This window comes from Takifugu flavidus, chromosome 7 (genome assembly GCF_003711565.1).
Source record: "Takifugu flavidus isolate HTHZ2018 chromosome 7, ASM371156v2, whole genome shotgun sequence".
NCBI classification, from domain to species: domain Eukaryota; kingdom Metazoa; phylum Chordata; class Actinopteri; order Tetraodontiformes; family Tetraodontidae; genus Takifugu; species Takifugu flavidus.
The window spans coordinates 5,355,720-5,367,975 of record NC_079526.1 but is presented as its reverse complement, the minus strand read 5'-3'; the positions used below and the strand labels follow the sequence as shown (position 1 = coordinate 5,367,975).

Below are 12,256 nucleotides of genomic sequence, written 5' to 3'. Positions count from 1 at the left end.
ATACGTGCATCTTCTGACCCACCATGAAGGAGGAACCATGAGGAGACGCTTGGTGGGCTGTGCAGGACTATAGTGAACGTCTGTGTATGTTCCTCTCCCAGCACCAGGGAGGTTGTTTGGACTTCCGCCAGGTCAAGTTTGAGGAGTTATGAAAGCTCTCTAACATCTCTGGAGCTGCTGAATCCTCCCCAGCCAGCTGGGGTTAAAAGCCTGTTGCGAATGAAGAATAAGTTTTACCCTAATTCTGTTTTTGACGGGTCTACCGGCCAATAGTTTCATTAGTATTTAGAAAATATGGACCAATGGGATGGCGGGAATTATACATATTTATGAACCTCCAGGACCTGGGCCAATCGGATGGCGTTTTGTTTTTTTAATGAATATTTATAACACCCCCAAACATCACCGGGGGAAAACATCCCTTGCCCGGACCCACCCTGTTACAGAGGGGCGGAGATGGGCGGAACGGTTGTGAGCTGGTCTATCAAGCCCTGCAACTCGGGCTCCCACACCAGACCCTGCACCTGCAGCGCCACACGCAAACTTTCCCCGAAGCTCGTGATCGATCAGACTGAAGCAGGTAAGTGAGCAACCACTCGTGAGAATGGGCGAGGAAAGAAGTCGCGGGTTCAAATCCAGGGGAGGAATGTCAGCGAATTCTGTAGAAACGAACTTCGTTGCACAACGATGAAAACTGAAACGCCACCTTGAATGAGTGCACAGATGCTGGCAATCTTAGTAGAAAAGAAAGGTTAAATAAAAGGTAACGCAAGGAGAAATTTAAACTAATTTAACAACACTCACATTAAAATTATTGCATACTTTGCTTTTTATTTAATAAATGTAAGTTTTTAAAAACGGTGGGGAAAGTCCTTCATCCTTCTAGGTGGCGCTGTTAGAAACGGTGTGTGCTGTGGGCCTGAGCCCTGTGGGCACGCTGGGGGGAGGCTGATATGACCCAAACTCAGTGCCTCGGATCACTTAGTGGTCACTGGTTATTTGCTCTCAGACGCAGGTTTGAGCTGTTACCGCTGTCCACATTTGTCCCTCCGTTTGAAGGTCTTCCGGGCCCCTGGACATGGATGGACAGGACGTCTTTGTTTCTGCTAACAGACTGCAAAATCTGATTCCTTTCCTGTCTCCGGTTCAGCCATGGTCCACCGTGTGGCAGTGATCGGAGCAGGAGCCTCCGGCCTGGCCTCCGTGAAGGCCTGCATCGAAGGAGGCCTGGAGCCCGTCTGCTTTGAGCGAGGTCACGACATTGGCGGCGTGTGGAACTTCAGAGTGAGTAGTGACAAAACACGTGTTATCTAATGAGAAGGGATTGGGATTCCTTTTTTTCCCCCCGACCATAGAAACCAGATGAACAGGAGGAATTAGATGATTGGAATAATCAGATGTGTTTACATGCCCTCAGGAAATAATTCAACCATTGGTTTTATTGGGTTTATCGAAGTTCTCCCAGACTCCCGTCAGACTTGTTATTTCCAAAACACGACCTGCTTCTCATGTACGTCCACCCTGTGACGTTTCCCGGTCCTCCGCCGCCGCGCCTCCAGGAGTCCTTGGAGCCGGGGCGAGCGAGCGTCTACCGTTCTCTGGTGGCCAACACCAGCAAGGAGATGATGTGCTTCAGTGATTTCCCGATGCCTGCGGACTACCCGAACTACCTGCACCACTCTCAGCTGCTGGGGTACCTCCGGCTCTACGTGCAGCACTTTGACCTGCTTCGACACATCCGCTTCCAGGTAGCGACGCGTCCTGAGGAACCGCCCACGTTGAGTGTCTCAACGCTCTCCTGTTTCAGACGACGGTGACCCGGGTCGCTCAGAGGGCAGGATTCCCTCAGTCCGGTCAGTGGGACGTCGTCACCGTGAACGCCAGCGGGGAGGAAGAGAAGCACGTCTTCGACGCGGTTCTGGTGTGTTCGGGTCAGTTCATCTACCCGTCCCTACCGCTGTCGGACTTTCCAGGTTTGTGAGCACGGAAAAGTGTTTTCCACCGGGTGGGATGTGTTTCCACCTGTACCCCTCCCCCCTGACTCTCCAGGACACGAGGGCTTTCCTGGAAAATGCTCCCACAGCTGGGAGTACAGAGATCCGGAGGCTTACCGGGGCCTGAGGGTGCTGGTGGTCGGCATCGGCAACTCTGGAGGCGATATTGCCGTGGAGATCAGCAGATCTGCAGAGATGGTACGGAAAGGAGAGAAGGTGCTTTATCCTGTTTTTACGTGCAGTTTTCAAGGGAGCGCTGTCGTTTCCCCCTCTGGTAGACATTCCTCAGCACCCGGCAGGGGGCCTGGGTCATCAGCAGGATGTCCCATCGGGGTCTTCCCTTGGACGTTGCGCATATCACCAGGTTCAAACAGATCCTCATGAAGCTCCTCCCTCAGCGTTTGATCAACTGGCTTCTGGAGCGAGCGGTGAACCAAAAATACGACCACCGATTTTACGGCCTGCAGCCTAAACACAGGTGCGTTTAGTCGGAATCTCCTCGTGAGGTCGGCTCCCAATCGGCTTTGAGACTCCGTGACTCCATTTGATGTGATAACATTTGAGTCAGTTCCTTTCCCCCCCCAGATTTTTGGAACGGACTCTTTTGATCAACGATGACCTTCCAGGTCAGCTCTTAAAGGGGAGGCTTTTAATGAAACCTGACCTGAAGTCCTTTGAGGGCTCTGGCGTCATATTTGAAGACGGGTCCGTGGAGGACAACATTGATGCTGTGATCTTCTGCACCGGTTATAATTCCGGCTTTTCCTTCCTGCCTCCCGATCTGTGCGAGGGGCCTCACGGAGAGCTGGCGTTGTACAAGTGAGTTCCCTCCATTTTGCTCTCGTAGATTGTACCCCGCAACCTTTGAGGGGTTGTTTACACACGCACGTCAGCGCTCCAGTGACTTCATTACCCGTATCTGAAACATTTCATATCAAGGCCGATAAAACTTGGCAGCCTGAGTGTCGCTCCCGGGGGGGGGGGGGGGGGGGGGGGCAAACCTTCTATAGTTAGACAATTCAATGTGTTTCAGCCTGATGCTCCTCAGCTCACCCATAAACAGCTGCATTATAGTATTCCCTTATATTCGACGTCACCGACCCCTGTTCTCCTGAATAATTTGGAGGTTTTTTTTTTAATTTCTCCCCTTGACTTTGCTCCCAAACTGTCAACTAGGATACTGGAATTCTGCCTGGGAGGGATAAAAACGGGTACAGCAGCCTGGATTCTTGAGCTCAAGTCCATCGGAAGTCCTGACTTTACTTCACAAACTTAACATTGGCATTCATGTAGTGTGTCTAAAACTGTTATTTCTGCCCCCAAATGTCAGGAGGTTGTTCCCCCCCTCGTTGTTGCGCCCCACCCTGGCCATCCTGGGTCTTTTCCAGGCCAAGGGACCGATCATGCCGTTGGTGGAAATGCAGGGCCGCTGGGCTGCGAGGGTGTTTGCAGGTAAATCATGAAGAAACGACGAGTCCGGAGGATAAAGAACCAGGTGATACATTGTTTAGATGTTTTGATTTTAATCTTTTAGGCCTCAGTTTTCTTCCACCTAAGAAGAAAATGCTGGAGGTAATCGAGTCCGACAGGAAGAGGAACAGCAAAAGGTCAGATTGTCTAGAGATTATCAAGAGTTCCCACGGGGAGCTGAACTGTGTTTGGTTTTATTTCAGTCATTCCTGCCACAAGAGTTCGTCTCTCATGGTCCATTACATCCCCTACATGGATTTCATGGCCCAGCAGGTGAGTTCAGGTGCGTTTTCAAACGATCCGGTTTGTGTTGATGAGTGAGACACAGCGTGACTCCGCTCACAGGTGGGAGTGAGACCGAACCTCCTGAGACTCCTCCTGACGGACCCGGTCCTCTGGGCAAAGGCCTTGTTTGGTCCTTGTACGCCGTATCAGTACCGCCTCACTGGACCTGGACATTGGACGGGAGCGCGCCAGGCTATCCTCACCCAGTGGGATCGTATGGCTCAGCCGTTCAGAACCAGAGTGGTACCAGAGGCAGACTCGGCTCCAGCTTACCACTTTTTGCCTTTCTTGTTTGTATTAGGGGGAATTACAGTTGCAACCGTGTACGGAGCAAAACTGAAATTGTTCTTGTGAGGCGGGTCACAGCGCGGTTCTGAAGCCGTCTTGTTAACAATCAGGTTACAGATTGAACAGCAAGTCACAAAATCCTGATTTGTTTTTATGTTGTTACTTTTATCAATTATTTAAGATTTTAATATATTGTCAATTTACATTGAAACATCATTTGGCTCAAAGTGAATGAATTAAGACCTGAATAAAACCTTGTGACCAAATGAGGAATGTGTGTGTTAGGTCTCTGATTTCAGGTATTTGTAGCTACATTTTGAAACCTTCATTATTTACTCTGCTTTTACTCTTAAAGCTTCTTTATTTACTCTTGTTGAACTTTCTACTTTATTGATCGATCTCAAGTTATTTGCTTAAAGGTTTTGCTGGTTTCATAGTTATTATATTCTTCATTAGCATGTTCATTACTTTGCTGTTTTATTGAACAATGTTGGGGTAAATATGTGCATGTATGTGAACTGTATTAATAGAAATTGACCTTTTAAAGTAAATAAACAAAATTCTATTCAAAAATAGATCGTACCAGTTAAAAGACTTGCAATATTATAAATAAAGATTGAGACTTGTTTTATTTGATAATATGAAGATCCATTTTCAACCAGAAGGGGGAAATATACGCGTTCTTACAATGTTTTTTTTCTTCTCCTTAATGACAAACGTAGTCTGAACATTACAGTCATTTTGTTGATCCTTTTCCATGGCAACAAATATTGAATTAGACGTAAACAATAAGAAATCAGTTTTAGAAACTCCTGCCGATGTTGAAAGCGGATTGTCCGAGGCGGAAGTGAACGCATCCCCTCGCCCTCTCCGGCTGCCGCCGCTGCCACGTCAGACATGACGCGCCGGGAGGTGTAGTCTGCCTGGAAGGCTCTCCTGCACTACAATAAATCTTGTCGGGCACACGTTTATGGTCTTTCTAAAGAGGAACACGTTTAGAGGTGAGATTGAGCTTCTTTCATAAATGTAACCCTTGTTCTTTCGCGGAGCTAGCCGGTTGCTAGCTAGATAGTTGCTAACAGGGGTTAGCTCTGGGTGGCTGTTTCTGTCACTGTTTAAATGAATTTACCATGTCTAGTTGACACAAGGCCAGCAAATGGTCTGTCTATAAATCGCTTCACTTAGTTTACATCATGTTTTCAATGCTCATTCTTAAATTTATCATTGGGATTTATTACTAGATCTCTTCCTGCAGTGCTTCAGGAATGAATGAGCTTGCATTGATATACACCAGTAAAACATTCTTTATTTAGATTCTGAATAGTATTCTATGTTACCTGTTATTCAAGTGAGACCAGTAGTTGCAAAGCAACCGCACCTTTGTCTAAAATGTTTAATGGCTAAATTATGTCAACAATGCACTGCTTATGTCACTATTGAGCATATGTAGTGAGCCTAATGTCACCTGTAATATCTCATCCTGGTAAATTGTAATTGTTTTGTAGTGTGTGTGGGGGGAAAAAAAACCCAAATTCACCTTTGATCATGGACCCGAGTGAAAGTGGACTGGCCACAAAGTTGGCTGAAGCGGCCCAGTCTCACCTCCTGCAGTTCTGGAACGAGCTGAGCCCCGAAGAGCAGGCTGAACTGACCCTGGATCTGCAGGAGATGGACCTTCAGGAGATCATGGGGTTCTTCAGGAAAGCCATGGAGATGTCCAGCAACAGCAAAAACGAGAAGATGGACACCCGGATGGAGCCGGTGCCCCGGGAGGTGCTGGGGAGTGTGACGAGGGACAGAGAGGGTCTGAAAACGTGGGAGCAATCAGGTCAGCAACGAGTGTTGGCTTTCTTCTCTTTCAGGTCACTTATAACTATAGTAAGTATTTGCTTTTAATGAGGTCATTTCATGGGGAAACATAATGGATCTCTTCACTGATGGTGTATTGATTGAGGACATATTTCCCTCAGGAGAGACTGAATAACCTTGTTGCGCAACATGAACATTTAAGCCAACAGGATAGTTGGCGCAACAACTTCCTGGTATGTGACTGGAAAGTGGATTAAAGCATCACCTGATAACCCCGATGCTTTGATGCTGAACAGTGGGTGTTCAGGATAACGCCCTTTTGACATCCCCTCACTAATGCACACTCTCTTCCTAGGCTGTTCTGACACAGCGTGACTCAGCTTGAATTGGCTGTTGTGCTTTGTGCAATACTCCTTTCTGCAGGGGGAGTCCGAGTGTGTTAACTAGGGGAGGATGACGAGCACAAGCAGGAAAACATCTGCTTTCGATTTATGCTCGACGAAAGTGGTGTTTCTGTTTGACGTTCGCTGATGAGGTCACCGTGGGTGGACCAGGCTTTTTGCTGGGTGCGGTGTGTGTTTGTTGCCTGGGTGGTGTTCTAAGCATCTGAGCAGGCCAGTCCAGTCTGCTGGTGTAAACCCGGTCTTTAAATGTCAACAGACGCGTCAAGTCACTCAACAATAGCAGTCTCCATAAGATGAACTAGGATGAAGAGAGACAAAATAGGCTGTTGGAGCTCTAAACTGAGCTGATTCTTTTGGATGCTGTTGTTACAGAACAGCTTAATGAGCTCTGATGTTCCATATGTTGCCATTCATGCTCTATTTTCATAGGTAACTTTCCCTGGATCCCACTTTAATGACACTTTCTTTTTGTCAGGTCTGCAGTGCATCTCGGAGAGTAAAGTCGCCGTCCTGCTGCTGGCTGGTGGCCAAGGCACCAGGCTAGGGGTCTCTGATCCCAAAGGCATGTATGACGTGGGGCTGCCATCCCACAAAACCCTCTTTCAGATCCAGGCTGAGCGCATATTGAAGCTGCAGCAGCTGGCTGGGCAGAAGCAGAAGACCAAGTGTTGCATTCCCTGGTAAGGATGAAGCGACGCTTTATTTGTAATCCAAATGAGTCTAAGCACCCAAACCGCTTTTCAGGAACTTGCCAAAAATAACTGAAAGTAGCGTATTTGGAGTCCAAATAGCAAAGCTCTGAGTTTATTCTGTGCTGCCTTCAGGTACATCATGACTAGCGGCAGGACCATGGAGGCCACTGAGCACTTCTTCTCCAAGCATGACTACTTTGGCCTGGACAAGAAGGACATCATCTTCTTCCAGCAGGGCATGCTGCCAGCCATGGATTACAATGGCAAGATCCTCCTGGAGAGAAAAGGAAAGGTCTCTATGGCCCCTGGTGAGACCACCGGAGAGTTTGAGCATTTTTGAGGTTCCCTTTACGCCGGAGATACAGATGTGTGTCTGTGTTTGTCTTCCAGACGGGAACGGGGGTCTCTACAGAGCACTGGGTAGACAGGGTGTCCTGGATGACATGGAGAGGAGGGGGATTGAGCTCATCCATGTGTATTGTGTAGATAACATCCTGGTTAAAGTGGCAGACCCTGCCTTTATTGGTTTCTGCGTTCAGAAGGGAGCAGACTGTGGAGCTAAGGTTTGTCACACCTTCTGTGCTTCCAGTTAACATCTATTTGGTTTTTACTCCTCCTTTACTCTAAAGTATGGAGATGTCTAGTTTTTAAGTTGTTTTTTGTTTCCTGATCACAATTCTGAAGAATTGACATTACATTAGCCTTCTTTTAAAATCATAGCAGCTGTTTTTGCTGCCAAGAAGCAAAACTTCCTAGGAAAATCTATCTAAACGTAGTCTTTGGGATCCTGCCTGACTTCTAAGCTCCAGGATGTCGCTCAGGATGCCAGATGTTTATTTATACTGTTCCAGTGTGGGTCTGTCATCGAAGGTGTGGCGAGATTAGCAGCAGTCAGGGAGGCTCCCGCCCGCCGCACCTTCTATTTAACGCCACTAGGGGGAGCTAATGGTCTTCTCTGACTTCAGTTTAGCTTTCTCGCAGATTTTTAGGTAATAAAAGTGAAAATAAAATGCTATACACTAAACAGTGGATAGTATCATACACCTGTGGAGATATAGTTCATGGATCTCCAATTACCTTTTACTCAGATTTGTCATTTTGTTCCTCTTTTGCTGCAGTGACTTTTCCTAAGTATGTGATGTGAAATACAGTGCTGACTCAGCTATAAATAGTAGAAGTTCAGTGTGGAACTGGGATAGAATGTTCATTTGTTTGGCCCTAACATGTCTATTACTATGACAATCTGAGTAAAACGGGCCAACTTTGTACACTCATTGTACAATATTACGCTCACTGTGTCAGGTTCAGCAAACTGCATGTTAATGTGCGTTGGTTGCCAAGATTACCGCTGAGATTAAACAGGAAACACATTTCATGACTCAGAAATACACATTTTGTTGAACTTATGAACTGTATCCCAATAGCCTTTCGATAGTGGTTTCCACAGAGACGCTAGGAACAAAGCTTGTTTCAAAGCCACGGAAATAATTTGGGCCCTGCCCCTGGTTGACATTATAGGTTCTTGAGTGGGACGCAGATTGAAGGATCAGATCAGAGATGAGAGTCCCACCCTCAAGTCTAAAATTACAAAGCTCAGCTGCAGCTCGTGTGGCTCCTGTGCCCCTCACCACGCCCTGGCTTTCACGGCCTCTCATCTGGACTGAGCTCTGTCATTACAAGCCCGCAGCAGAGGAGAGGGTTTCTTTCTGCTGCTGGTCAGATAAAAAATATCACGTCCACATTAAGTGCAAGAAGGATCAATAAGGAGGAGCAACTCCTTCTCAGCAGGCGTTCAGTTCAGCTGGCTTCATCTGTTCCAGTCACGCTGCTTCTTCACAGGTGTTCTGGTTTTCCAGGTGGTGGAGAAAACCAATCCCACGGAGGCGGTGGGCGTCGTCTGTAAGGTGGACGGGAGCTATCAGGTGGTGGAGTACAGTGAGATCACCCTGGCAACCGCTGAGAAGCGCAGCGCCGACGGGCGGCTCATGTTTAACGCGGGAAACGTGGCCAACCACTTCTTCACCTTCTCCTTCCTCCGAGACGTCGTGCAGTGAGTGCGAGAGCATCTCCGTCCACGATATCCTGCTCCTGCTTAGTGACGCGTCTGTGTGCGCTCCAGGAAGTATGAGCCGAGGCTGCAGCACCACGTGGCCCAGAAGAAGATCCCACACGTGGACGCGTCGGGTCAACTCATCAGCCCGGAAAAGCCGAATGGGATCAAGATGGAAAAGTTTGTTTTCGACATCTTCCAGTTTGCCAAGTGAGTGAGTAGAAGAGCAGCGCGTCGTCGCCTCTGCTGAACTGGGTTTACTGGTGCAGCTGTGCCCCCCCCAGTCATCACGGTAGCCAGTATCTGCTGAACTGGAAGTGAGGCGAAGGATTTTATTAACTTTTATGAGCGGACTGATGACGATTTTTGTGGTTATTTTGGATTTTGCCAAGTCATTCCATTCAGACTTTCCATAAGCGGTGGTGTTTTTTTTTAAATATTATATAAGATTTTACTTCATTTGCTTCATTTTCACTTCTAAGATTTAAGAACAATGTGTCCCTTGTTCCTTCTGTGAGCGGCGTCTGGATTCTCTTGCGACAGGCTCAAAGCAGCGAACCCTCGAATGCTGGGATACAGAATCAGTAAAGCAGAATGTGTCCGTCACGCCAACGCTCTGGTGGTGAAATCACGTGTGTGCCGCTGTGTGCTTCCACCAGGAAGTTTGTTGTGTACGAGGTGTTGCGGGAGGACGAGTTCTCCCCGCTGAAGAACGCCGACAGCCAGGATGGGAAGGACACGCCCACCACAGCCAGACACGCCCTCATGTCCCTCCACCACCGCTGGGTCCTCAACGCCGGCGGCCACTTTATCGACGAAAACGGAAGGCGCGTGCCCGCCATACCCAGGTGAGCTTAGCCACGGGAGGCGTGCACGGGGGATGTTTGGGGTGAGCAGACGCTCATCCCAACACTCCCGACAGACCTACCTGTTTGTTTTTGATTTTGTACATGTGTCCTTGTGCCTCCCACTCTGACCTCCCCCCTCTCTCGTGCTTGGTCTTGCTCCCGTGCGTCCCGTGCAATGTTTCCAGAGACGGAGCAGCAGACAGTGTCACAGATGATGGCAACAGAAAGTAATTATTATCGCCCTGCAGCACTCCAGTGCATGGTGATGAGGTTTTGGCTTTCCTTCCCTCTCTAGACGCGTTGACTCTGTATCGTGTTACTTCTCAACCTTGGGCATCGTTTTCCTTCATTTCCACTCAAAAGCAGGAGCGTGCGCCAACCTGTAGCCATTTTCCTCTCTTTCCCAGTTGCTTGTGCTGAAGGAAGTAGCGAGCAGGATCAGCTTAGATGACTGAACTCATATATAGTCGAAATGACCTGCTGACAGATCATTTCCGCCCTCTGATGTTTGCTACTAATACACGTGCTGTGTTTGAATTGCATGCTGGGTAATGGACAACAGTCGGGCTCTCAGGCAGGCGGTGTCGCCGCGGCAGCAGGTGGCGGTCCTGCGGCTCTCTGCGTGTAAATGAGCGCATGCTCCATTTGCCGAGCTCACTGGGGCTTCTGTGGATAGCATGTTTACTAACGGTCTAACTCGGTGGGCTTCTCTCTATCAGTGGGCGCTCCGCGCTCTCCGTCCTGATCGCAGCAGCTCAGGCAGCAGCTCAGGGAGCACCTGTGGTTTCCTATCGTCGGCCGTGTCCGGAAATAGACGAGCCGAGCGGCTGCGACGGGGCTGTGCGATCCTCTGACACCACAGTAGCTGCCAGGCACTAATCACTGCTCACGTTTGGGAATGACGGAACTTTAATTCTCCTCCTGTTAGAACTCTAATCACGACAACAGCTGTGTCGAGGCCGTGCTTCTGTTAAATACGACCTCTTGTGAAACCATCGCTCACTGTTTCATCTCATTCCCCCCCCCCCCCCCCAGCCTGAAGGACGGGACAGACCTGCCGATCAAATGTGAAATTTCCCCCCTGGTGTCCTACGGAGGAGAGGTGAGGAACGGCCCGGAGTTGGTGTTATTGCTGAAGTCCACCTGGAATAACCTGTCTGGGCTCTTTTAGGGTCTGGAAGAGTTGGTGAGAGGGCGGGAGTTTCACCCCACGCTGGTTATCGATGAGAGCGGCGTGCACGAGCTGGTGAAGAACGGCGTCTAGAAGGAGAGGGACAACCCAAAGATTGACAGCCCTGCAACTGTCGACTCAGCATTTTTGAGGGGAGAAACTGTGACATTTTAGTGCAATAACATTGAGAATAATCACATGATTTGTTTTTTTTTAATTACCTGGGTTTAATATGAGATGAAGGATGGAAGCAAAACCTCAACATGCATCTTTACTGCACTCAAGAGTCTTATTTTTATATCGGCTGTAGATTCACTGTCGGGAACGTTGGCTCCGCTCCTCAAATCAACATTGAATTGAACAAATAGAAGGTTTGAACTGGTGTCTAATTCTGCTCTGTTGAAGGTTGTGGGAGGTATTTATAATATCCACGGAATCATTTAGCATGTCAGCTTTAAGAGATGCTATGATTTTTAAAAAAATCCTTTTTACCACAAATAAAAAAAAAAAGTCTATATGCTGCGGTCCGACCTGTGTGTTTTTGGGTTGGGGGGGTGGGGGATGGGGCTGGGGGGCGGGGGGGGTGGTGGTGGACATGATTGTGGTGTCTGCAGAGCTGTGAGCATCCGCAGGCTGCGTTGCTCATCAGCGCTGCTGCCGCCCTGAGTCAGAGGTTCCAGCTGGTGGTTTCATGTTATAGAAGGTCTCACTTTTAGCTTCACTCCTGGGTCTTGTCACTAAATCCTGGTCCACAGGAAGCGTGTTGCAATGTGTAGTTATGAATCTGTGATGCCCTCACACACACCCCCACCCTCGACATGTCAGGAAATAAACATGAAGCATGAGTTTTCTCAGTGAGATCAGTAGACGACCTTTGTGACCAGAGGTCATGGAGCGGAGGATGAGCTAACACATTTCTAACACTGAGGTGTCCCAGTAGCATCCCAGACTTTCTTTAAAGGTTCCAGAGGACTCTGCTGCCCCTCTGCGACTGCCTGAACGACAGGCTATCAAAAGAAAGAGTCTTTTCAGAGGGAGAAGAAAGCTTTTCTGATTGAGCGTTGGATACGGGTTTAATTGAAACCTTATGTGTGGTATGTGGAATTCTGGGCCTTTGGCACGCTGCCAAGAATCCCCAGAATGTGCAGGGTTTACTCTCTCTCCCTCCCTCTCTCTCTCTCTCTCTCTCTCTCCCTCCCTCCCTCTCTCTCTCCTCTCCTCTCTCTCTCCCCCCTCTCTCTCTCC

At 48.5% G+C, this 12,256-nt stretch overlaps 2 protein-coding genes across 8 annotated transcripts; both read left to right on the top strand.

The window, feature by feature from the left end:
* Positions 1 to 383: 383 nt before the first annotated feature.
* Positions 384 to 4,310, top strand: LOC130529132 (dimethylaniline monooxygenase [N-oxide-forming] 2-like). 5 transcript variants are annotated; one of them, XM_057039076.1, is made up of 11 exons: positions 395 to 580; positions 1,151 to 1,284; positions 1,560 to 1,748; positions 1,808 to 1,973; positions 2,050 to 2,192; positions 2,273 to 2,472; positions 2,580 to 2,813; positions 3,325 to 3,446; positions 3,529 to 3,601; positions 3,668 to 3,737; positions 3,810 to 4,310. In XM_057039076.1, exons 1-11 carry the CDS (start codon positions 457 to 459, stop codon positions 4,101 to 4,103), a joined length of 1,749 nt encoding a protein of 582 aa, XP_056895056.1. In that variant the 5' UTR covers positions 395 to 456; the 3' UTR covers positions 4,104 to 4,310. The 5 variants fall into 5 exon arrangements, with proteins under 5 accessions (XP_056895061.1, XP_056895057.1, XP_056895056.1 ...); XM_057039081.1 differs by lacking the exon at positions 2,580 to 2,813 and having other exon boundaries at positions 384 to 580; XM_057039077.1 differs by lacking the exon at positions 1,560 to 1,748 and having other exon boundaries at positions 394 to 580.
* Positions 4,311 to 4,903: 593 nt separating this feature from the next.
* On the top strand, positions 4,904 to 11,526 carry uap1 (UDP-N-acetylglucosamine pyrophosphorylase 1). 3 transcript variants are annotated; one of them, XM_057039090.1, is made up of 11 exons: positions 4,904 to 5,038; positions 5,543 to 5,865; positions 6,726 to 6,930; positions 7,075 to 7,250; positions 7,333 to 7,505; positions 8,799 to 8,992; positions 9,062 to 9,202; positions 9,652 to 9,840; positions 10,026 to 10,067; positions 10,876 to 10,942; positions 11,012 to 11,526. In XM_057039090.1, the coding sequence occupies exons 2-11, from the start codon at positions 5,583 to 5,585 to the stop codon at positions 11,102 to 11,104; spliced, it is 1,563 nt and encodes a 520-aa protein (XP_056895070.1). In that variant the 5' UTR covers positions 4,904 to 5,038; positions 5,543 to 5,582; the 3' UTR covers positions 11,105 to 11,526. The 3 variants fall into 3 exon arrangements, with proteins under 3 accessions (XP_056895070.1, XP_056895069.1, XP_056895071.1); XM_057039089.1 differs by lacking the exon at positions 4,904 to 5,038 and having other exon boundaries at positions 5,517 to 5,865; XM_057039091.1 differs by lacking the exons at positions 4,904 to 5,038; positions 10,026 to 10,067 and having other exon boundaries at positions 5,517 to 5,865.
* Positions 11,527 to 12,256: the final 730 nt, after the last annotated feature.

Bases quoted from the DNA above. Each gene is read 5' to 3' on its own strand.
- LOC130529132 (XM_057039076.1), top strand. From the start codon at position 457: ATGGGCGGAACGGTTGTGAGCTGGTCTATCAAGCCCTGCAACTCGGGC. The intron at 2,814-3,324 runs GTGAGTTCCCTC...CCCAAATGTCAG, and splicing joins GGAGAGCTGGCGTTGTACAA to GAGGTTGTTCCCCCCCTCGT. The intron at 3,602-3,667 runs GTCAGATTGTCT...GTTTTATTTCAG, and splicing joins AGGAAGAGGAACAGCAAAAG to TCATTCCTGCCACAAGAGTT.
- uap1 (XM_057039090.1), top strand. From the start codon at position 5,583: ATGGACCCGAGTGAAAGTGGACTGGCCACAAAGTTGGCTGAAGCGGCC. The intron at 10,068-10,875 runs GTAATTATTATC...CCCCCCCCCCAG, and splicing joins ACAGATGATGGCAACAGAAA to CCTGAAGGACGGGACAGACC. The intron at 10,943-11,011 runs GTGAGGAACGGC...GGGCTCTTTTAG, and splicing joins TGGTGTCCTACGGAGGAGAG to GGTCTGGAAGAGTTGGTGAG.